This window comes from Chiloscyllium plagiosum, unplaced genomic scaffold (assembly GCF_037043375.1).
Source record: "Chiloscyllium plagiosum isolate Xiang-an unplaced genomic scaffold, Cpla_swu_hap1 HiC_scaffold_1, whole genome shotgun sequence".
NCBI lineage: Eukaryota > Metazoa > Chordata > Chondrichthyes > Orectolobiformes > Hemiscylliidae > Chiloscyllium > Chiloscyllium plagiosum.
Window position 1 is genome coordinate 16,349,194 of NW_028270139.1, and position 26,192 is coordinate 16,375,385.

The following is a 26,192-nucleotide window of genomic DNA, read 5'->3' on the forward strand; positions in this document are numbered from 1 at the left end:
TTTCTGGTCTCTCTACTAGAGGAAAGATAACTTGAAAGGGTTCAGAAATGATTTGCAAGGATGTTGCCAGTGTTGGAGGATTTGTGCTATGGTAAGAGACTGATTAGGCTGGGGTTATTTTCCCTGGAGCGTCAGAGGCTGAGTGGTGACCTTGTAGAAGTTTATAAAAAAAATGAGGGGCATAGGTAGGGTGATTAGCCAAAGTCTGTTCCCCAGAGTACACGAGTCCAGAACTAGAGGGTGTAGGTTTAAGGTGTGAGGGGACAGATTTAAAAGGGACCTAAGGGGCAACCTTTTTATGTAGAGGATGGTATGTGTATAGAATAAGCTGCCAGAGGTGGTGGTGGAGGCTGATAAAATTACAACATTTAAAAGGCATCCAGATGGACATGTGATAAGAAAGAGTTTAGAAGGATATGGGCCAAATGCTGGCAAATGGGACTAGATTAGGTTATGATATCTGGTCGGCATTAATGAGTTGGACCGGAGGGTCTGTTTCCGTGCTGTACATCTCTATTACTCTAAAATAGGCTTAATTTGTATAATCTTTTATCATAAGACAAACAGAGGTTATAGAGAAAAGATAGGAAAGTGGAATTGAGAATTATTGAATCAGCCATGATCTCATTGAATTGATGGGCTGAATGGCCTTGTCCTGGTCCAATGTTTTCTTGGTCCTATTTCAAGTTCACAGCATAGGATTCTTGAGAACAAGTTCAATTCTACCACTAGGTGGCATAGCATATCAGGAAATCTACCCATGTTTCTATCAAATTGCCTCTTGGTCATTATCCATGCCAACATAATGACTCAGCAATTGCACACTCCTGCCCCCCCCCCCCCCACCCCCACCCACTCTGTAGTCTGCCTCTATTTATTTGTGACAATAAAGTGACAAAGCTAATGGTTTCTTTATCACATCTGTCAATATGCCTAGTCCCAGGTGATCTGTGAACCCGTTGGGACTGGCGCACTACTGTTCCTTCCAATATGTTTTGTTAATTGCAAACATAAATCTACAGCTGTAAGGAAAAAAGGTGCGGCCTTTAATTCTCATTGAAGTTCTGTGTGCTTTTATTTCTTCTTTTGAAATGCTAAATTGTGGCACACAGATTCAAAAATGAAACAACGCTCTCACTATCTTCCTTTGACTTCAAAAGGAGCCCCCTAATTAAGTGAATTGAATGGGAAAAAAAAATATCAGGCATGGTTAAAAATGCTGAAAAATACAAATAGAGCAAAACCATAGCAACATTCTATTACCCAATCTGATGGACTGCCCAGTTTAATACTACACTTAACACTGCTTGATTCACATTTCTGCTCTGAGTGGAAAAAGCCATTGTCGTTGAACAAATGACAAAGAAAAATGACAACATATAAGATGCAACTGCCGATTTACTAACAGAACTATTTCATGGATTTTAAACTAATTGGGTTCTTCATGTACAAATGCTTTAGGGATAAACTCTAGAAAGTAAAAGTTTTTGGAATAGACTGCAAGAAATTGCCACTGGAAATTCTAATCAGTTTCAATTTTAACTAGAGCACCATCAACATGCTGTATTAAGCATTTATTAATTGCTTGGAAATGGCAGGAACTATGATAGACTAAATTTAGCAACTAGTACATCATTTTAAATCATCTCACAGAAGGACAGCAATTAAATGCATCCAGTGTACATTAGAATATAATTAATAAAGCAGTCAATGTGTTCTCTGGAAGGAAAAGGTTACACTGGGTTAAAAATGAATTTGCAAATCAGTTCATTCCTCTGTGTGAGTACAAGAAATCTCAAACAACTGCCAAACCATTCTTTGAAAGAAAATTAATTCCGGAGACATTTTGGCATTGACAATGCACCCATGAGAGTATTAATCCATTACAAAAATGAGGACTAATTAAAATGCCCCCCTACAATCACCAGGAGGACAAGTTGTGGTGGGTAAGCAAGAACAAATAAGGAAAAATTTAGGTTATCCACACTTTACATATGTTAATTGTATCATGCCGAAGAGTATTTAGTGCCTTGCCTTTGTGAAATATTTCAGCATCAGTTGTTTATAGGAAATATACATAATAAGTGACTGGTCAGGCAAATAGTTCAGCTTACTAACACTGAGGAGAATGCGTACTTGCTGCAGTATCTCTCATAAATATAGTGACAATTAATTGTCCCAACGAATGGCACAATTTTAAAGAAATAGCATATTGGGTAAGAGATATAAATTGGTAAACCTAGAAAATTTTCCTTTTAATTTTTAAAAAATTGGCTTAATATTGTGTGCATGCATTTGCACCTGCCCAGTCAGCAATCATTTTTTGTGTTAGCGGATGTATCGTCTGATATACATTGGGTGAACATACATGTAGTAACTGTCATAGATTTAAAGGGAGGGGAACACTTTCCACAACTGGTGTACATTGACGACATTTATTTGATCACCATACATTGACGTTTCCTGTGATGAAGTGAGCACGTTATGAACACAATCATCAACATGCTGAAGGCTACATTGAAACATGTTGTATATTTCAGCAAAGGGAATATTTTCAAATCACACTATTGCTGTTAAAATATTTAAAAGAGGTAACAGTTTTACATCAATAAATCAGCATTGTTCATATCAATGAGAGAATTTACAGACATATTAAAGCATTGAAATGTATGATTGAATTTTCCCATTTTCATTTAAAGCATTTTGCTAAGTATTTTACTTTTCTCAGGCAACTTTCTATTTTGTATTTCAATAATTATGCAGTCATTCTCTTCGGCACCTTTCTTGGAGAATTGCATGGGCACAAATGTGGAAGTGCTTACCAATGTCCAAAGATGCGCAGGTTAGGTGAATTGGCCATGCTAAATGCCCATAGTGTCCAGGGATGTGGAGACCAGATGCATTAGTTGTAGGAAATGCGCGGTTACAGGGATAGGGTGGGGGGCGGGGGGGGGGGGGGGGGGGGGGGGGGGGGGTAGGTAGGTAGGTCCAGGTGGGATGCTCTGTAGAGGTTTGGTGTAGATTCAGTGGGCCTGCTTCTGCCCAGTGGGATTCTATGATTCCACTGCCAGGGCCTTCCAGCGTTAATTCATTTTTGTTATTTAAATTGCTGGCACGTGCCGAACTCTAAAGTAAGGTGAAGAAGGGCTAAATGGTGTACAAGTTAGTCCGAGAGTAGCCACGATTATGTGATGATGGTGGTGGCTTGCCAATGCCAAGCTGCTAGGATGGAGGGTGGAGGAGGGTGGCAGTTGTGGAGCAGATAGGGACAGTGTTGTTGTGAAGAAACAGTTAGATGATGCTGAGAGAAGCATTCATTGACCTACAGGCACCAGGTATCCCCTTTGATTTTTGTTGGGAACTTGAGCCATTTTTGGGAGAGGTGACTTGGAAATGATATAAATAAGGGGAATTGGGATTTAATGAGTTGCAAATGCACAGAAATAAGATAGTCACCATCCACGGGTAAGATTCTGAAGTTGACATTGAAGTCTTGAGGGGAAAATTGGGCAAATTTGCTTTGGAATTGCATATCTGATTTGTTTTTTTACATTCTAACCATAAATTCCCAGTTTCCTCACATCACACCCAGGAGAGAAACTTTCCCCCGAATAGCTCTGAAACATCCAAAGCAACATATAGGAATTGACCAGAATTTGAACTTAATACTCTCTGGTCAATGTCTTGTGGTCTGAAAGTGGGTTGCAAAGACCAAATGCTCTTTTCAAGTCAAGCAACGTTAGACACTGAAGGAATAATTAGACTGAGGAAGAGGAAGAGAGTAATGGGGAAGAGGGAAAGTAAAAGGCAGTAAGAGTAAGCGGGGAGGGGATACGTGAGAGAGGAGAAAAGTGGCATGAGAGAGAATGAGAAAAAGGGGGAAGAAATGACGAGTTAAGGAGGAGAGGCTAAGCATATAGGAAAATCTCCAGACGCAAACACATTATGCCTGTAAGTCGGCCTTTCTGTCTTTCCACATCAGTGAAAGAAAATTTCCAGGAAAATTTTTCCATGGAAGTATGTCATTAGATGACACACAAGAAGATTAGGAAAATGATAATTTTTGAGATTGATGGATAAAATCTTGTGTCTTTGCTTCCAAACTTATGGTTCATGGTTAGAAGCATCTCTCTAAAAAAAAAATCTTCTACAGACACGAGGGGTAAAATTCATCTCCAGGCTGGAGCAGGAGCCTGGCTTTCCCCCAGAAATACCCACTTCCACATCACATTCCTACCGGCTCTGCCTGGTAATCAACATTGGATTACCCCATGAATGTCTAAAAGCTAAACTTCCCTCATTTTACATCCTGATACATAATTTTGCATTACAGTTTCTCATGCAGTTTTATATTCTCTTTCTCCATCCCTCTCCTACTCTGAGAAGTAGTGTGTATCTCTGAGTAAGACACAACAAAAGTTCACAGTTTTTACTTCTTTGTATCTACACTCTTCAATTCACTATTTTCAGAAAGCAATTGTGGTCTGTTGATCTTGTCGAATGGAAATCAAGGTGAAATAGAATGGCCTTTGATCTGTACCTTTAAATGATGTTTAAATTATGAGGCTGGGCTATCACAAATAGCTGATTATTTGACTCAGAATAAAATGAGCAGCATTGTGAACCTGATGACTCAAATCTCTTTGCCACTGTGCTAATTTGCACTGTTGACAGTTAGCTGCTGACTCACTCCTCAATCTGTGTGCTGTTTGTACTTTATAAAGTACAGCCAGCTGTTTCACACCTTGAGCAGACAAGTCACAAAAAAAATTGCTAGAGTTCTGATGAAAGGCACCCCACTGAAAACAGACTTATTTACTACATTGCATTTTTGTCAGATTTTCAGTAATCACAGTTTAAAGTGTCAGATTGGCTCCGTTGGTATTAACACCAATTCTGAGCCAGAAGGCCATCAATTTGAGATGTACCACAGTTTTGTGCATTTTGACTTCAGGCTTTCCTCTTAATGATGTACAGAGGGAGTGCTACATTGAGGGACATACGAAGCAGATTTTTCTAGCCCAGGGATGTAGATTTTGGACGTGGGCAAGAAAATACTGGAAACAAGGCTGGGACCTGGCACAAACCAATGTGACTGGTTGACATCATGCCAAATGGACATTGGCAGCAAATTTAAATAGTAAAAGACCTTCATGGGGGTGACGTTTTTGGGCCAACATTACTTTACTTCTATATCTGCTTTAATTATGTCTCTATCAGGAGAGGTGATGGTCCAGTGGTATCACCATTGGACTGTTAATTCAGAAACCCAGCTAATGTTCTGAGGACCCGAGTTTGAATCTAGCTACAGCAGATGTTGGAATTTGATTTCAGTAAAAATTTGGAAGAAAGAATCTAATGATGACCCTGAAAAGTCCATTGGGTTCATGAATACTCTTTAGGGAAGGAAACTGCCAACCTTACCTGGTCTGGCCTACATGTGACTCCAACCCACAGCAACATGGTTGACTTTTTACTGCCCTCTGGGATGGGCAATAAATGCTGGGCTAGCCAGCAATGTCTTCATCCCAAAAATGAATACAAAAAAAACACATGAATTTTGCCAGCAGAGGAGAGGGTCTATGCCACATGGGGTGGATTTCTGCTGGCTGTAAAGTGCTTTGAGGATGTGATTATGCTTCATGAATGCAATTGCAAATATTCACTTTGGCTGAATACATAAAATCGGAAAATCTTGGAGCTCGCTCGTTGCCATATTGTTGCATCGTTCTTCTTGCCCACTTCCTTCTGAACACAGAACCAGTTCCAGCCAGAATACACTCCCCCTTTGAGAAGGTCAGGCAGAGTTGGACTGACGAGCTTCGCGTATTGTTAGCTAATCATGTCTATTAGCAACGTGGCCGTGCAAGCTGAAAGTACCTCTGCAGGTTGCCCACTAGTCAGCCTCTTTAAATTATCATGTTTACACAGCCACATGAAATACTGAATGAAAGCTGAACTCAAAAATAAATTCAGGACAGCTGGTACCAGCCTCAAATGATTTTATGGCTCCACACAGAGTTGAGGAGCCACTCTACGTTTATAGTACTGTCTGCAAGCTATAATCATTTAAATAACAGGAGGCATAGGTTCTAGGTTAATCATAGTCCTTGCACTTGTTTTCAAACCTTGTTGAATTTAAGGCCAACTTGTACAAATTATACTTATTCACCCCAAAGCCTGTCCACTATCTACAAGGCACAAGTGAGGAATGCAATGGAATCCAGGACACCATCCAGGACAAAACAGCCTGCTTGATTGAACAGCACATCCCTCCAATGATGACACTCAGTAGTGTGTACCACCTGCAGGATGCACTACAGAAATTCATCCAAATTCCTTGTATAGCTCCCAAACATACAACCACTATCATCAAGAAGGAAAAGGGCAGCAGATTCATCACCATCTGCAAGTCCCCTCAAAGTCATTTACCATCCTGTCGTAGACATAAGTCACAGTTCCTTCACTGTTATTGTGTGAAAATTCCAGTGCACTCATTCTAACATCACTGTTGGTATCCCTAGACCAACTGGTCTGAACTAGTTCAAGAAGGAAGCTAATAACCACCTTTTCCAGGGCAATTAGAAATCTGCAATAAATTTTGGCCTGGATAAAGAAACCCAGCTCCTCTGAACAGATAAAGAGAATTTGCTGTATGGACACCAGTATTTGAAACACGGACAGGTGTCCAAGAAAGGATTGACTCTGACTGCATTTTTGAAAATTTATGATGGGCCCGCCTCCATTTGGCTGGGCTGCCCTGATCTGATTTTATGGTGGTCAGGTTGTCAATTCATTTGGATGTGGGACTATAGCTCACAGACAACACACCCACCATAATAAATCTGTTGTGCATTTTCCTGAGAACATCTGTTCCCAATTTAGGTGCTCTAGTTCCTGCCTAATTGCGATGTAATTCCCCCTCCTCCAATTAAATACTTTTCCCATATCGTCAACTTCTATCCCTCTCCATGACTTTAGTAAAGGTCAGGGAGTTGTGATTACTATCACCAAAATGCTCTCCCACCGAGAGATCTGACACCTGGCCTGGTTTAATGCTAAGCAGCAAATCCAATATGGCCTCCGCTCTAGTTGGAGTACCACCCAGTACCCTTCCACCGACACCCTCCTTCGACTGACCGTACCACCCAGTACCCTTCCACCGACACCCTCCTTCGACTGACCGTACCACCCAGTACCCTTCCACCGACACCCTCCTTCGACTGACCGTACCACCCAGTACCCTTCCACCGACACCCTCCTTCGACTGACCGTACCACCCAGTACCCTTCCACCGACACCCTCCTTCGACTGATCGAACTGGTCCTCACCCTGAACAACTTTTCTTTCCAATCCTCCCACTTTCTCCAAACAAAAGGAGTAGCCATGGGCACCCGCATAGGCCCCAGCTATGCCTGCCTCTTCGTAGGGTATGTGGAACAATCCATCTTCCGCAACTACACTGGCCCCACCCCCCATCTTTTCCTTCGCTACATTGATGACTGTATCGGCGCTACCTCGTGCTCCCACGAGGAGGTTGAACAGTTCATCCACTACACTAACACCTTCCACCCCGACCTCAAATTCACCTGGACAGTCTCGGACTCCTCCCTCCCCTTCCTAGACCTTTCTGTTTCTATCTCAGGCGACCGAATCAACACGGACATCTACTACAAACCAACCGACTCCCACAGCTACCTGGACTACACCTCCTCCCATCCTGCCCCCTGTAAAAACGCCATCCCATTCTCCCAATTCCTTCGTCTCCGCCGCATCTGCTCCCAGGAGGACCAGTTCAAAATACGTACAACACAGATGGCCTCCTTCTTCAAGGACCGCAATTTCCCCCCCGACGTGGTCGACGGTGCCCTCCACCGCATCTCCTCCACTTCCCGCTCCTCCGCCCTTGAGCCCCGCCCCTCCAACCGCCACCAGGACAGAACCCCACTGGTCCTCACCTACCACCCCACCAATCTCCATGTACAGCGCATCATCCGCCGTCACTTCCGCCACCTCCAAACAGACCCCAGCACCAAGGATATATTTCCCTCCCCTCCCCTATCAGCTTTCCGTAGAGACCACTCCCTCCGCGACTCCCTTGTCAGATCCACACCCCCCACCGACCCAACCTCCACTCCCGGCACCTTCCCTTGCAACCGCAGGAGGTGCAACACTTGCGCCCACACCTCCCCCCTCACTTCTCTCCAAGGCCCCAAAGGAAACTTCCATATCCGCCACAGATTCACCTGCACCTCCACCCACATCATCTACTGCATCCGCTGCAGCCGGTGTGGCCTCCTCTATATTGGGGAGACAGGCTGCCTACTTGCGGAGCGATTCAGAGAGCACCTCTGGGCCACCCGGACGAACCAACCCAACCAACCTGTAGCACAGCATTTCAACTCCCCCTCCCACTCCACCGAGGATATGCAGGTCTTTGGACTCATCCACCGCCAAACCACAACAACCCGACGGTCGGAGGAGGAGCGTCTTATCTTCCGACTGGGAACCCTCCAACCGCAGGGGATGAACTTGGACTTCACCAGTTTCTTCATCCCCCCTCCCCCCACCTTGTCTCAGCCGGATCCTTCCAGCCTGGCACCGCCTTCCTGACCTGCAGTCTTCTTCTTGACCTCTCCGCCTCCATCCTACTCCGACCTATCACCCTCACCTTGACCTCTTTCCACCTATCACATTTCCAACGCCCCTCCTCCAAGTCCCTCCTCCCTACCTTTTATCTTCTCCTGCTGAACACTCTCTGCTCATTCCTGAAGAAGGGCCTGTGCCCGAAACGTCGAATCTCCTGTACCCTGGATGCTGCCTGACCTGCTGTGCTGTTCCAGCAATAAAATTTCAACTCCGCTCTAGTTGACCTATCTAAATATTGAGTCAGGAATCCTTCAGAAGCTCTTAGTCTGTGAGCTGCTGGGCAATCATGTGGGTTCTGATGAGATATGGAACTGAATTCGGCAAGTTGTGAATTTTACCAAGCCAGTGTGGCTGACCTTAGAGAAATGGTTGGTTGAATGAGTTCAAGAGGTGGGGGTGAGGGCACAGTGGGGTAACATGTTTTACCAGGTGGCACCAACATGTGGCCTGTGCACCTCTCCTCACTGATAAAATCAATTGGCCACTTGAGGTCAAGGGTGGGTGAGACAGCCAAAGCATCCCTTGGTAAAATATCAGTGGAGGTGGGTATTTGATGGCGTAGCAGTCAAATACTAGTCCACTACCAGCGGAGGGGTGCTGAGGGAATCTGGGTCTGATGAAGAAAAAGAAGCTCTGCAGACCATCAAATTTTTAAAAATATCACCACAGAGTCACACAGTCACACAGAATGGAAACAGATCCTTCAGTCCAACTCGTCCATGCCAACCAGACATTCCAATCTGACATGGTCCCAGTTGCCAGCATTTAGCCCATATCCCTCCAAACCCTTCCTATTCATTTACCCATCCAGATGCCTTTTAAATGTTCTTCTCTCTAGATTAAGCCAGATACTCCCTTTAAGAGAAATTAATTAAGCAAGGGCCGTTCCTTCATTTCAAGGACTTCTATTATAATCAAAGCCCCTACCTTTACTTAATTCCCTAATGAGAGTGTCTTTCAGTCTAGATGGTGAGAGTGATAACACTCTCCATTTACAAATGGAAAACGAGGAAAATAAATTCAACAACTGTCAAGAACTCCTTACCTGATAACTTGATGACATGACACAAAGGACTTCAGGATTTCTGAAAGGATGTTATCTATTTGTGATAGAATCTGAGATCTTCAACTTTTCTTGATCATTTTAACTCATGACAAATATCAGCAAAATATCAAACTACGTACCTGTCCATATGAACCACTGTAGATCTGAGCAATAATGAGCCGTTGGGCATTACAGCGCTGGGTTAAAACTTCAATAAGATCATCTTTATTGCATTCTATATGGAAAAATAACAAAGAATAGAATTTGTTTGTATATTAATTTGAAGATTTTGGTTTAAGTATTATATTGTTCATGTTATCAAAAAAAGTGTCCTAAAGCCAATAAAACTGATGAGTTTGCAAGGTTGAAATTACAGTACTTCCATTGTCTGGCAATACCATATGTAAGGAATCAAATTAAAATCATTGTTAAAATAATAAAAGGGAGTTTAAATAAACAAATGAACACAGAGACCTGACTGAGCATGGAATTCTCTCTCACAAAATTGCTGAATTAGATGAATGAATTATTTTATAATTAACTTGGAGAATTATCTTAAAATAAGAAGAAAATTCAAACATTTGTGGAGAATGATGGAGAAGTTGAAGAATGATGGAGAGAAGTAACTCACGCAGGCTATAGAGATCAAGTAGTTTGATTTAAGTGCTACCACATTCTACTGAGTGAGATAAGAGCATTACTTTGACTAATTACTTACCAGCTAGATATTACTTACCAGCTAGATATCATGTTTCAATTAAAAAAAGGAGCAGTGTAATTAATCATTAACTGATAATCTGAATGACAATCTTAATGGCTGGAATCCTATAGGGGCCTATGTGATGTGGGTTAAGGCAAGATGTGTGGCAGATTACGCAGTATTCAGCGCCATATTTGTCTTCTCAGATATTGGACCAGTTCATGTGTAAAAGACCTAGACAATATCAGAATTGAGCTACCAAATAGCAAATAACAATCACGCCACACAAATGCCAGATAACGACCATCTCCAACATGAGAGAATCTAATCATTGGACCTTAATATTCAATGGCATTCACAATCCTCCAATCCTAACATTTTGGGGTTACCATTAACCAGAAACTCAATTGGACTAGCTGTATACACACAGTGGTTACAAGAGATAGTCAAGGGCTGGGGACTTTGCAGTGAGTGACTCACTTCCTGACTCTCCAAAACTTGTCTACCATCTAAAAGGCACAGGTCAGGAGTATGATAGAATACTCCTCATTTGCCTGGATGAGTGCAGCTCCAACAACACTCAAGAAGCTTGATGCCATTCAGGACAAAGCAGCCTGTTTCATTGGCATCACATCTGCTCCCTCCACCTCGGAAACATATTGGAAACCAAGTTGCTAGGTAAAAATCCTGAATTCTTCCCTTTCGGTATTGTGGGTTAACCTAAAGCACATGGACTGCAGCAGTTCAAGAAGCTGATCTTCACCCTTTCAATGGCAACTAGGGATAGGCAATATATGCCGACTCAGCAAGCAGCTCCCACATCCCAAGCCTAAATTTTTAAAAATTTGGATGAAAAGTGGGTAAGGCCTATCTTGATGACGGGAGCATCTTGATCCATCTTTATGCTTTTCACAAGTGGTGAGGTAGATTTCTCACCAGGCAGTGGTGAATTGCCAATTAAGAGGGATTATTGTTAGTTAAATGCCTCGTATTTTGACCAATTGCCTTCAGCACTATTCAGCCTCCTATCTGACCAAACTTTATGTGCAGGGACAGGAATCCAGCTTCTGAAGGATTCCTGACTCAATATGTAGATAGGCTGACCAGAGGGGAGGCCATATTGGATTTGCTGCTTGGCATCAAACCAGGGATAGGAGTAGATGGTATGGAAAAAGTATTTAATTGGGGGAGGGGGAATTACAATGCTATTAGGCAGGAACTGGGGCACTTAAATTGGGAACAGATGTTCTCAGGAAAATGTATGACAGAAATGTGGAGATTGTTTAGGGAACACTTGCTGATATTGCTGGATAGGTTTGTCCCACTGAGGCAAGGAAGGGATGGTAGTGTGAAGGATCTTTGGGTGACAAGGAATGTCAAACATCTAGTCAAGAGGAAGAAGGAAGCCTACTTAAGGTTGAGGAGGCAGAGATCAGACAGGTCTCTAGAGGGTTCCAAAGTAGCCAGGAAGTAACTGAAGAATGGACTTAGCAGAGCCAGAAGGAGATACGAAAAAGCGTTAGCAGGTAGGATTAAGGAAAACCTAAGGCATGCAACACTTATGTAAGGAACAAGATGTTGACCAGAATGAGGATAGGGCCGATCAGTGCACTTCTGCGCAAAGAGAGAGATGAACGTGAGGGATGCTGATTGAGGAGTGGCAGAGTGACTGGATGTGTTGTGTACTCATTGATCTCCCGCTTCCAGATGGTGCAGTCGGCTTCCAACAAAGACCTGCAACCATTGATCCACATTTGTGACCATGTTGTGATGCCAGATGGTATAAAATGCATTTGGCCTATACAGTGAGAGTTACAACACATGTACAGTTAAAGAACAAACATTTATCCATAACCTGAGAGCCACATACAAGCCATTGCCAACCTGACCAGCGAAGCATTCTCAATAAGTTTTCTTCTTCCTCCCTCTCCCATTATGAGTCTGTGTACTGCCTTGTTCTGCAGCTGGGTTGAGGGATCCTGCTCTGTGGTGGAACCTGCTAGTGCAGTCCAGACATGCCAAGGGTTTTCTTGTCAGAATCAAGTTGATCCTCCTTTGGTTTAACCGTCAAAGATTGGAGGGGAGCAGGCATGGTGGGCTGAGCCACTTTTGGAATGCCCTGATAGGGGATGTCTGAGGAACCTCTGTGTGGTTCCACCTCCAGCTGGGTGCCTCCCAGCACCTCCCTGCCTCTTTGTGAGTTAAGGTCTCACTATGTGGTCTCACTCTGCCCAATTATCAGCTGTCATCTCCTTTAATGATACGAGTGGGGTGATGGAATCAGTAAGTAACAGTGTGTGGCTAGTGCAGATGAAAAAGATAGTGATGGGTTCCCAGGTACTGAGTAGGCAGCACAGAGGCCTTGCAGGGTTAGCGGTGTGGAGTGGTGGAAGAATGAGAGTGAATGAGGAAAATTGTTGCAGGCAATAGTGAGAGTGACAGAGCATGAATCTTGGCAGGAGTTGTCTATAGGAACAGAGTGAGTGTAAATTTGCAGAGAGAAAAATGTTGCAATTACCCTGGAGGCAGAGTGGGTCGTTGAACTTTTTACTGTAATGCTGCACATTCCTCTGCTCTCTGGAGATAGCACCAACTCAACAGGCAACCTGGTCTGGTGGCATGACCTCCTCTGCCAGTCTTTTTTGTACAATTTCCTTGAGCAAGGCCTTCAGGCCCCTGTCATAGCATAGCAATGCCATCTTCCTCTTTTTTTGCCACGTTCTAGCTCTGTCCTTTGACGAGCATGGCAGCTTCGGAATGCCAGTGCCATTTGGATAAACATGCCTTTTAAAGTTGGCATGGATGCAAGCAATGCTAATCTTGGGTGTTGTCTGCTAAGTGGTTAGTTGTTCCAGGAACATCGCGTACTAAGATTGGCAGAAATTTGAACTGAGGTCCAGCATGGTGGTGGTGGGGGGGGGGGGGGGGGGGGGGGGGGGGGGGTGTTGGGTAATTAATGAAGTTAGTTTGGAAAGATACAATGAGAAAACCACTAGGCCTTGCCTTACAAAGAAATTGATGCAACTCAGATTTGGCAAAAAAAAATTAAGATTCAACCCAATGTTTGTAGTGTTTTCAAATCCCCTGTCAATCACACTTGGAAATCTCACTGCTGAAATGGATTGTTTTGACACTATTACTTGTACGTAACTATTCTCCAGCTACTGCATCTTGCAGGAGATACCATCAATTTGCATTACATGACAATAATTCACTCACGATATCTTGCTAGAGAAATAATCCTACTGTATTTCAGAGACTCTGCTGTAATTTTAAGCATGAGATTGTTGGTTCTGTAAATTAAAAATTAAACACTTTCACTAAGTTGCATGGCTGCAATCAAGTTACAACGTAACTTCTGCAAGGCTGTGCAGAAAAATGTAAAAGATAATATACATGTAATAGTGCAAAATGGATGTCTAAGCATTCAATATGAATTGCTGCATACATTGTATATTCCATGCCGGAATTGCATGTCTAACATAAAGTTAAGACAAAAGTGAGTACTACAGATACTGGAGATTAGAGTCAAGATTAGAGTGGTACTGGAAAAGCACAGCAGGTCAGGCAGTATCCGATTTCTGATGAAGGGCTTTTACCTGAAACGTCGATTTTCCTGCTCCTCAGATGCTGCCTGACCTGCTGTGCTTTTCCAGCACCATTCCAATAAAGTTAAGGCATCCCAGTTAAGAAATCACCTTTTAGGTCATTATGCCTGTCTTTCCAAAATTGAGTTGCATGAATATTGAAAGCACCGATTCTGCTGTGTTAAGGATAACCAAACCTAAATGTAATCGAACAGCTTGATTAGTGAACTGCCTATGAATTCTTAGCAGGTATCCATAGCTCACTCATTTAATTTTAATGAGGTCTAAAGCGTAATATGGGCTGGGGTTTATTCATTCTGGTTAAGCACATAGGTCTTTGCTACCAAATGTTATCTTAATCTGTTTGAAATATTTGCTGTTACGAAGTCCCCCTCGTGTTTAAGCAGATAATCCAGTTTGTAAATTCAACTGTAAATTTCAGTGATTCTCTCGATATGGTAGAATAAAAATAGGAGATATACAACTGGAAATATAACTTGACATGTGGTTATTGTCTCAGGATTAGAATCTACTGTTCCCAGAGTGCTATGGTTGCATGCCATTCATTGTGATAAGGCAATGCAGAATTACATGAAGTCTGATCAATTCAATCCATCATTTTGCAGAAAGTTACATTCCACTATCCAAATGCTATTCTTGAAACCTCATTTTAACTTTGAGGGATTCAAAACACCTTAAAATGTCTCACTTGCCTGGAAAGACAAATTCACATATAACATGATGGGTTTTAAAATATGATTGTTGCCTTGTCAAATAAGTTGCATTTGAGAGATGTAGGTGGTGAAATGATGATGATTTGATTGGCAATTAATATTTAATTAATAATTTAAAAGCATGGTAGTAATAAAGACTAAAACACAAAAATTGCTTTAAATAAACTAGTAGCACTGTTCAGTTGAATTGAAACCAGCTAGTTCATAGAGAAGTCTTGTCAGAATGGATGTGATTAATAATAGTGGAAACAGGACAAAAACTAATACAATTTTATTGCTTTTTTAATTCAAGCAATAACATTTAAGTTCTTATAATGTTGTTTGACTGATCTGTTCTCTTGATATAATATAGTTTACATTTATAAGGATTCAAAACTAAATTTTGGAAAGCCTTTCCATCTATAAAAGATGCCATGATAACAGTGTATAATTTATTTCCTTTATTTTATTTTACATTAAATTTAAATAAAATAATCAATACATATGCTTCTAGTGTGCATGAATGGAAATTTGATCTTTTAAAACTACATTATTTATGAAGAATTACTTTGGGAATTTAGTCACTGTAATTTCACCTTCTTCAGAAAATGATTTTCAGTGATGTTTGAAATTCCATCTCCCCTTATGTTAAAGGATGAAACTGATCTAATTTATAATTAGCAAATGTAAACAGTCCGGAATAACTGTTCCAGGAACTCTCCCATTGCAACACACGTTGACAATTCCAGCAAGGGCATATTAAGGAATATGTTATACCTGCAGCGCATAATCCCTTACAATAAACTAAAATTAATGGCAATAATTTTAACTAAAAACAACAGTGTAAAATGGGTGATATTAGATTAGGTGTCTGTTCCGCATCTCTCCTAATTTTCATGTGCATTATGGGAGTGAAAATAAATATGGAATGAACACGTACTCTTTATGTAATTTCCTTTAATTTCCAAGGCCAAAGTTACCTCATCTTCTGTAATTAAAAACTGAAAACATTACAGACAGTCACCAAATCAGATAGCATCCCACCTATCTTCGCTGAGGTAGAAATAGTCTTTGTATCTCGGGTTTTTGCTCACAATAATGATTTCCCATTGCCAGCGTCACCCTGTTGAATCAAAACAGTATTCTCTCTGTGGCTGTCCTTTTTATAATGAGAAACTCAAAACTTCAAACTGTACCTTAATATTGGCCAAACCAAAGTTTGCATTAATTTATGTGCTGAATATTTCTACTTTTAACACCACATTTTAATTTCTTTGTTTTGACTTTAACTATCTGCATTTTCAAAGATTAGATATTTAAAACGCTAGGGCTCTCTGCTTATTTCCACAGTGTAGTGGATTTCCATTACATTCTTTGTTTTATTCTTCCAAGATGCATTTCCTCTCACTTTCTCATAAAACTGTACATTTAGTATCTGCCCGTTCTGTACATTTATGTCCTCCTGGAGTATTTTACAGTTATGCTCACCATTTGTCAAAATTTTATGTCATCAACAAATCTGAGTTTATGTTTCCTTCACTCATGTTCAAATCATACATAAATACAGGTAAAGATAGACTTAGCAATGGCTATTGGATATTTCACTTGCAACCCTTCTTCGATCTGGGAAAGATCCATGTACAGATGTCCTTTCCAGTTTGCTGTACTTGTGTGATCTCTGTCATTAGACATACACACACATACATACACACACAAGGCAGACATCACAAGTTCACTTCAATAAAGGTCTTGTTTTGAACACAGTGCTGTGTTGGACATTGAAACATACTGTCAGAAGAAGCACTAGGATGGCTGTTGTAGAGGCGCAAGAAATACTGACGGGGAGACAGATATTGTTGAGTGTGCAGTGGTGGGAAAGCACAGCCAGTCAGGCAGCATCCTAGGAGCAGGAGAATTGACATTTTGAGCATAAGCTCTTCATCAGGAATGAGGCTTGTGAGAGATAAATGGGAGTGGGGTGGGGCTGGGGGAAAGGTAGCTGAGAGTTCAATAGGTGGATCGAGGTGGGGGTGAAGGTGATAGGTCAAAGAGGAAGGTGGAGCGGATAGATGGAAAGGAAGATGGACGAGTCACGAGGGTGGTGCTGAGTTGGAAGGTTGGATCTGGGGTAAGGTGGGGGAAGGGGAAATGAGGAAACTGGTGAAATACACATTGGCCCCATGTGGTTGGAGGGTCCCTAGGCAGAAGATGAGGCGTTCTTCCTCCAGGCGTCAGGTGGTAAGGATTTGGCGATGGAGGACGTCCAGGATCTGCATGTCCTTGGGGGGAGTGGGAGGGGGAAATTAAAGTATTCGGCCAAGGGGCAGTGGGCTTGTTTCCCAGGGAGACAGATATTGCAGAGTTGTGACCTGTGTTACTGAAATGAAAAAGAACAACAAAGAAAGCCACAGTCAAAAAAAAAACTGGTTAGGTGGAAATGACTGCAGCTTTTCCCAACTAATCTCTGTTTAAATGATAGGGGATATGAAGGAAAACCTGAGATTGCTTCCATATAGAATTACAAAATAGCAACAGATTTGTTGGGCAAGCTGGAGCGATTGCAAGTTACTACACTTTTATCGCTATTGGGAAGAGATTGCTTTAAAACATATCCTACCCTAAATCTGGCTCAAAAGCAGAAATATCACAGAGAAGGTATTTTTTGAAGGCTTTAAAGGCATGTTTTGAACTCCAAATGAAAGTTACCCATGTACTGTACATGTTGAATACTATGGATTAAGGTGAAAAAGAGTCCATTGATCAACATGCAATGTCAATGGCACTGGAGAAATGCAGGATGAAGATTTAGATAATTCACTCTTCATCTTGCAGAAAGTTCAAACCTAAAGGGGAAAATAGTTTGTAACTATTGCAATCAATACAGCAGAACGAAAGCATCCCATGGATATGAAGTGCCAGGTTGACTCTAATGTTTCTTCCAACATTATGAGCTACACAAACCTTGAAAATTTACACCAAATGGCAATCCAAAGCTGAAAAAAACCTAATGTTGAGAACTCTGTGATGGAACAGCATGCACACAGAGAGGGCATATTAATCTGAGTGCCCAATACTATGACTAATCTGAGGACCTGGAATTCCAGTTATTAAGTACAAAAGTAAAGCCATTCATCTGAGCAGAGGCAAGTTGACAGCTCTGATTAATAACCCTAAATGCATCAGAAAAGATTTACAGTACTTCGCGGGCCACATCAACTGATGAACAGACGGACAAACAGTGCAGAGGGTTCACTGCAGGAGCCTTGAAGCTGGAGTCACAAACTGAAAAGATCACCTGTCATATACAGCTAATGCCTCTGAAGAAAACAGCAGTCTAAGGCCACAGTATAAACCAGCTGAGAAGAATCTGAAACTGAACCATGGAGTGCACCATTCGAACCAGCAGATGTTGAAGAAGGAGCTGACCAAACATATGTATCACAACAGTTACAAGCACTTTTAAAATCAAGTTTGCCTTTTGTAAATAAACAGACTAGAGAGGAAGTGGCTGGAATAACAAACAGTTGCTGATGCATGGCAACAATCACATATATGTTTGGTAACTTTGACAACTCAAAATGTACATGATAATGCATGCATATTTTGTGTAAAAAGTAAGAAGTTTGGGTTAAAATGCAATCACATACAAGTGTCCTTCCTTGCTTTCTGTAGTCATGTGGACTTTACTATGAGGCCCACACACTGTAGGCAGACACCTTAATTTAACAGACCTCATATTGAATGCATGGCTGTGATGTACTCTCAAACTAGAAACCATCCTCTTCCATCCCTCATTCACATAATTCTCGATCCTCAAATCACTGACCTCATCACATTATCACGGTTGATTTCAGACCAACTCACACACCATTTCACCACTTCAGGCCTTCTCTTTAGAGCTCAATGACGTCACTTGAATGCTTTTGCCAGGTCACTTTGTGCACAGGAACACACATGCATCTTATGCACCTCCACAGATGCATCCTAAATCTCTTAAATTGCTTGCTTAGTTGTCACCTGGAGTGAGGTTGAGGCCGATTATGTCCTTTCTCCTTCTTATTGATGCCCAGTACCTTTGGCTTCAGGAATGGAGTGTAGGCCTGTGTGTATATACAGCAGACAGTAAGCTTGCTGAACCTGACATTCCATGGTGATAGTCAGCTGTATATGGAAAGATGCAGCTACTTTTGTCCTGGAAACAGCAAGGCACTACATTTATGGACTCCTTCATCAATCGATCCAATTTGTCAAATCTGCTTGATACTTTCACAATCAGGACTCCCGCTACCTTCCGAGGACCCCTTCGCCCATCTCCAACACACTGCATCCACCTGGACACTCCGCGCTGGCCTATTACCTGCCCTCGACCTCTTCATTTCCAACTGCCGCCAGGACATTAACCGCCTCAACCTGTCTACCCCCCTCCCCCACTCCAACCTGTCACCCTCACAACGCGCAGCCCTCCAATCCCTCTGCTCCAATCCCAACCTCACCATCAAGCCAGCAGATAAAGGGGGCGCAGTGGTAGTCTGGCGCCCTGACCTCTACACCGCTGAAGCCAAACGCCAACTCGAGAACACCTCTTCCTACCGCCCCCTTGAGCATGACCCCACCCCCCATCACCCAACCATCATCTCCCAGACCATACAGAACCTCATCACCTCAGGAGATCTCCCACCCACAGTTTCCAACCTCATAGTCCGGGAACCCTGCACTGCCCGGTTCTACCTCCTTCCCAAGATACACAAGCCTGACCACCCGGGCCGACCCATTGTCTCAGCATGCTCCTGCCCCACTGAACTCATCTCTACCTCCTCGACACTGTCCTATGCCCCCTAGTCCAGGAACTCCCCACATACGTTCGAGACACCACCCACGCCCTCCACCTCCTCCAAGACTTCCGTTTCCCCGGCCCCCAACGCTTCATCTTCATCATCGATATCCAATCCCTCTACACCTCCATCCGCCATGACCAGGGCCTCCAAGCCCTCCGTTTTTTCCTCTCCCGACGTCCCCAACAGTACCCTTCCACCGACACTTTCATTCGTTTGGCCGAACTGGTCCTCACCCTTAACAATTTCTCCTTCAAATCCTCCCACTTCCTGCAGACCAAAGGGGTAGCCGTATGGACCCCAGCTATGCCTGTCTCTTTGTTGACTACGTAGAACAGTCGATCTTCCGTAATTACACCGGCACCACTCCCCACCTCTTCCTCCGCTACATTGATGACTGCATTGGCGCCACCTCGTGCTCCCGTGAGGAGGTTGAGCAATTCATCAACTTCACCAACACATTCCACCCTGACCTTAAATTTACCTGGACCATCTCTGACACCTCCCTCCCCTTCCTGGACCTCTTCATCTCCATTAATGACGACCGACTTGACACCGACATTTTTTACAAACCCACCGACTCCCACAGCTACCTGGATTCCACCTCTTCCCACCCTACCTCTTGCAAAAATGCCATCCCGTATTCCAAATTCCTCCACCTCCGCCGTATCTGCTCCCAGGAGGACCAGATGGCCTCCTTCTTTAGAGACCGCAATTTCCCTTCCCACGTGGTTAAAGATGCCCTCCAACGCATCACGTCCACATCCTGCACCTCTGCCCTCAGACCCCACCGCTCAAACCGTAACAAGGACAGAACGCCCCTGGTGCTCACCTTCCACCCTACCAATCTTCGCATAAACCAAATCATCCGCCGACATTTCCGTCACCTCCAAACAGACCCCAGCACCAGAGATATATTTCCCTCCCCACCCCTTCCCTCCTTCTGCAAAGACCGTTCCCTCCGTGACTACCTGGTCAGGTCGACACCCCCCTACAACCCACCCTCCCATCCTGGCACCTTCCCGTGCCACTGCAGGAACTGCAAAACCTGTGCCCACACCTCCTCCCTCACCTCCATCCAAGGCCCTAAAGGAGCCTTCCACATCCATCAAAGTTTTACCTGCACATCCACCAATATCATTTATTGTATCCGTTGCTCCCGATGCGGTCTCCTCTACATTGGGGAGACTGGACGCCTCCTAGCAGAGCGCATTAGGGAACATCTCCGGGACACCCGCACCAATCAACCACACCACCCTGTGGCCCAACATTTCAACTCCCCCTCCCACTCTGCCGAGGACATGGAGGTCCTGGGCCTCCTTCACTGCCGCTCCCTCACCACCAGACGCTTGGAGGAAGAACGCCTTATCTTCCGCCTCGGAACGCTTCAACCCCAAGGCATCAATGTGGACTTCAACAGTTTTCTCATTTCCCCTTCCCCCACCTCACCCTAGTTCCAAACTTCCAGCTCAGCACTGTCCCCATGACTTGTCCTACCTGTCTATCTTCTTTTCCACCTGTCCACTCCACCCTCCTCCCTGATCTATCACCTTCATCCCCTCCCCCACTCACCTATTGTACTCTATGCCACTTTCTCCCCACCCCCACCCTCCTCTAGCCTATCTCTCCACGCTTCAGGCTCTCTGCCTTTATTCCTGGTGAAGGGCTTTTGCCTGAAACGTCGATTTTACTGCTCCTCGGATGCTACCTGAACTGCTGTGCTCTTCCAGCACCACTAATCCAGAATCTGGTTTCCAGCATCTGCAGTCATTGTTTTTACTTAGTTCATGAGCCTCTGTCTCACCTTTGGTATTATGATTATAGTATGGCAATCCTCTGAGTGTCTGATCTCAGCTTCTTCTCCACTTTCAATTGCTAACTTTTCTGACCATTCAACTTCCACGGTCATTTCCTGAGGGGTCCCAGCAATAATCTGGAGCTGCCAATTTGGCTGGCCACTGGGCAGCTCAAAGGTAAGAAATATAATGCACCTGTACTTTGATGCCTGATTTAAATGTGTCAAGCCTGCTGTGTTCCCAGCTTTGCAACATTCTGAGACCATCTTCATCCTCTTCCTGTGAACTATACACAGTTCAAACCAGTTTTAAGAGCAATTTACTCAAAAGGGTCCTTTGCAATGGATTGTCATGTGCTTATGAAGGCAGTCAAATCTGAGTGAGTATTAAATACAACTTGATATTAAACATGTACTGCCACAAAATGATTTGTGGAAATAATTGCTGAGTTCATAATCAGTATACTGATTTTATAACTAAGGTGAACCAAGTTAAAAGCAATTCCCTCATCAATGCAATCAACACAACAACTACCAAGGTCCAATGTATGAAACCATTTAATTAACTTGATCTATTTTAAATTGAAGGATGTTCCTTTAATGAACCTGATATCACATTTTCCAATAATGTATATATAATCTCAGTGATGTTGTAGTTTTGCTGCAGTCATTCTGCCTTGACTAGAATAGTATCAGCATGCTCAGTGTTGAAGTAGAATAATAGAAATGGAATATTAAGCAATAGGGCTTTTAAATGAAACAATAAACTCCCACATTTTTCTATTGAGAAATGTGGTATCTGGGCACACCTATGATTTAAATCCTAGCGTTAATATCTGCACTATGGTAAACTTATCTTTGGCTCAGTCTCCACTCCCTTCCTTAATCATTAACCAGTGTATGGTGGACAAAGGTTATCTGAATATTTGGAAGCTCAACTCAACTATGATTTAAAATCTGCACCAGTGGAATTAGAGGGAGAAAAACAGGTAGAAAAGGGAGAAAAGTAATTTCCTCTCAGTTTGCAGAGTATCTCTATAGATTTCAAATTAGTTTACTGAAGTGTTGTTACTGTTAATAAAATAATCTGCTGTGGGTATTATTTTTATGTTGCGAGCCTGAGCCTGAGAGACCAGACATAAAACTAATCTTCCACAAAGTTTGAAATGATAATTACACTCAATTTGCATGTATTTTTATTTGTTGAAATAAGGTGGTATTTTCATTTAATTCACTGGATAGAAAGCCCGTAGGATTGGGTGGAATGCAAATTTTTCAAGCTACCTAGTCATATTCTGCTTTGATTTCAATGGACCATAATCTCAGGGTATTAGTCTAGTATTGAACTTAATCCCAGTTTCCTGGTCCAACAGATCCTGGTGTTCTGTTTAAAATTCATCCGCAGTTCTCAGAACAGCACTTTATATGTTTACGAAAATCAAGAAGAAAAATGGTGACAAAGCTATTTGAAGGTCTAACCATGGATGAATTGCTCAAACTCGGATGGGTAAACTCTCATGATTCGAGGATTGTTATGGTCATAGTCCCTTCTGAGCACTTCCCAAAGAAAAGTTTGCAGGGAGAACTACTTCACATTGGGTTCCACTTCTGATAAAGAAATGATGACAGAGTGAGAGCGACTGAAGACATTTCTGGCCCCCGTTCTAATGTACTGCTACTTACTGATTTCCATATGTACGCTTAGAGAAGTCAAGGGCTAATGACAATAGAAGGAAAGAGGAAGGTTCAGTGGAAAATACAATACTGATTTAAATAATGATCCAGCCATTGGTCTTGAATTTAGAGTTGCTGTAAAAATTCTAAGGGCTTCATTTTACAGGAATCTGAGTGACATGAGCCATGGCAAAATGTGTGGCAGAATCTGGCAACAAGTCTGGCGAGGCTAATCTCGATGTTAGGAGTGACTGGTGCTGTCATTTATGCTTTTAACAAGCAGTGTAGCAAGATGCTAATTGACAGTCTTTACTGTTTGTTAAATGCATTGTTCACAACCCATTTTAGCTCATCAATATTCAGTCTCCCATCTTTCCATACTTGTAAAAACAAGTTCGATGTCAGGAAACCTCAACAAGCAATCCGGTGCAGTGGTGGGCACAGCACTTGCTGCTTGATCCTGGTCTCCTCTGTGTAGGAAATTGGGCACCAATATGTCAGGGCATTCTCCATGAAGACATGTCACATGCATCCCACATCCAAAGATATTTGCATTCAACATGTACCAGTCTCTAAGAAGCACTGTTGCCATAACTCCAGTTCATTTACAGAATGCATTTCAATGTGGCACCTTAGGCTGCAAAAGAAACTTTTGCAGCAACTAATGCTGCAGAAAGGATACTGTGCATGGAGGGTCACGTACCCAGCTCATGGATTGGCCCTAATTGCATCTTTACTTGTTCTTATAGTGCTCACTCACTCGGAATTCCCTGGATGCTCACATCATCCCTGCCATACATAGTATTTATGCACTTTGCCCTCTCACCAGAGATACTGGGTTCATATTACTGCGGTACTCAGTTAAGTTAAAGGGGATAGCCTTCACTCTGGGGTTCACAGCATTGTAAGTCACAGGCAGTTTCCAATACCAGTTCAAGCTTTGTTCAGGTAGTTAGGCTCAGGTCCTGTCCTCATGAGTGGTGAAAAGCCAAATAACCGTCCTGACTCTTCTTACTCCCATTGTGGACTGTTTCGCTTCTGAGATGACAGGCAAGCTGGTATTAAGGGGAATGAAAGTGGGTGGCAGAGTTGTTACTGTTGGTTCAGGTGGGGAGGTGTCTGAGCGAGTGAGCAGAAGGCATGCTGGTTTAGTGGTGGCACGATTAGAGTTGAATGAGAACAAAGGGGGGAGATGTTGCAGGCAGTGAGGCCGGTAGTCTTGGTGGGAGGCAGGGATAGAGTGAGTGTGAGGTATCGCAGAGAAGTTGGTGGAACTGGTCTAGTGGAGAAGGACGTTGACCTCCCTTTCACATGGAAGTTTTCCAGATGGCTAAGACTGCTTTCACCCAAGTAGCAATCTCAGATCAAGCTACCATAGTCTGGTGTCATGGCCTCCATTGATGTTCCGGGTTAAGGAGGAAGTCTCATGTCAGCATCATCCCACCCTGCAGGACCTGCTGATTCCCTTGATTTGCAATGTCCAGGAAAACTGTTAGGAAACTTGCAGGGCACTTCTGGACAGATTTCTGGATGAGCAATGGAATTTTTAAAACTGGCATGGGGGTAGGGATGCTTGTGAATTCCGGCATATCTGCTGACTGGCAAGTTGTTCTGGGAATGGAGTGTGTGGGGTGGAAATGGGATTTGAGAGATGCCATTAATCACAATCTGACTGCTGTAGAAGTTAGCTTGGGGAAGTAATTATATTAGACAGTGTGGCACTTGTTTGACACATTTTCTGGAACTGACAGATTTAATTCAGCTTCCGAACACATGAACCTCGTTGCTTATCCCGTGAGGCTCATATTCACCATTTTTATCAAAACATTCCAAAAGTAAAACAGGAAATAGACTGAAGGAATATTAAAGTTGGTTGAATTTATTAACACTTAACCTGAGTAGCTGATGCTGAACATACCAGCGTTAGTGAAACGTCTGGTATAATGTCCAGGCTATTTCTTCAAGAGGGTCAATGGAACAGCTCCTGAAACAGGTGTAATATACAATGCTATGTTTGTAAGCAACAAAATCCATCTCAAATTCTGGTGTTCTTCCTTAAATTTGATACTAATTAATGGACTGGACCAGAATCACATTTGAAAGCCTATGTATTTTGTTTAACCAGACAACTCCATGAATCAATAACATTGAATAAACTAAGTGTACCTGAGAAACACAATATCACACTCAATTCGCATAATGTTTCCACTGTATTAGTCCAACGTGCAATAGTTCAGGTTTTCATAATTATTGGTGAAGTAATATTCAAGATATTTATATCAGAGTAATGTTGTAGAGGTTACAAATGTTCTTGCCATCAATTGGTTCAAACACTGTGCTTATAAAAGACTGTTTTGATTTTCCTGTCTATGTATAATCATAGAGATCATTAAATAATTGTAAGACAGAAGGAGAAGATTGTTGAAAATATCTTTTCTATGTTAGATCTGTATGAAAGCAAGTCAGCTAGATCTGTATGAAAGCACCTTCTTTTCTATTTCCTATTACCCCTGCAAATGCTTTTTTTGCTTGTTACAAGTTTTTTTTCCCTCTATTCAACCTGTTCAGAGATGTTATTACACACCTCTAGAGCAGATGTGACTTGAGCTCAGGCATTCTGGTTCAGGGGTAGGGATACTACCACTGCACCACAAGAGGCCACCCTCACAATAGTTTTCACTTGAAATAATTATCCATTTCATGATTGAATCAGCCTCCATCACACATTCAAGCTTACATTCCAGATCGTATTCAGTCGCTGTGTAAAATAGTTCTTCATGCAGCCTCTAGTGCTTTAGCCAATCACTATAAATGAGTGTTCTCAACACCTCAACTCAACTCTGTCTTCCTTTGGAATAATCATCATTATGCACACTTCTATCAAATCTCCCCTCTAATCAAATCACCTCTCCAATCTATTTTCATAAATGTTGCCCCTAATCTCAGAAAATGCATCTTCGCTGTCGCCTTCAGATCCTTTTCAAAATGTTGTGCCCAGAATTGGTCACAACACTTCAGTTGAGGTGTTGTATAAATGCTCACCATAACTTGTTGTTTTTTGGCCCATATGCCCTACTCTCAAGCTGCTCTGCCACATTCAACACTGTGTGCAATATACTCTCAGATCACACTGCTGCTGTATGTCCTCAAACCAGAGAAAAGTTCCAGCATGGAAGGAAGCCGTTCAGCCCATTGCT

At 42.7% G+C, this 26,192-nt stretch overlaps 1 protein-coding gene across 1 annotated transcript in view; it reads right to left on the bottom strand.

Moving 5' to 3' along the window:
* Positions 1-26,192, bottom strand: part of LOC122555879 (annexin A10-like) — an 84,129-nt gene that overhangs the window by 45,242 nt on the left and 12,695 nt on the right. The window contains exon 3 of the mRNA XM_043702124.2: positions 9,835-9,929. Coding sequence (XP_043558059.1) covers positions 9,835-9,929 — 95 coding nt within the window. The remainder of the gene's footprint in view (positions 1-9,834; positions 9,930-26,192) is intronic.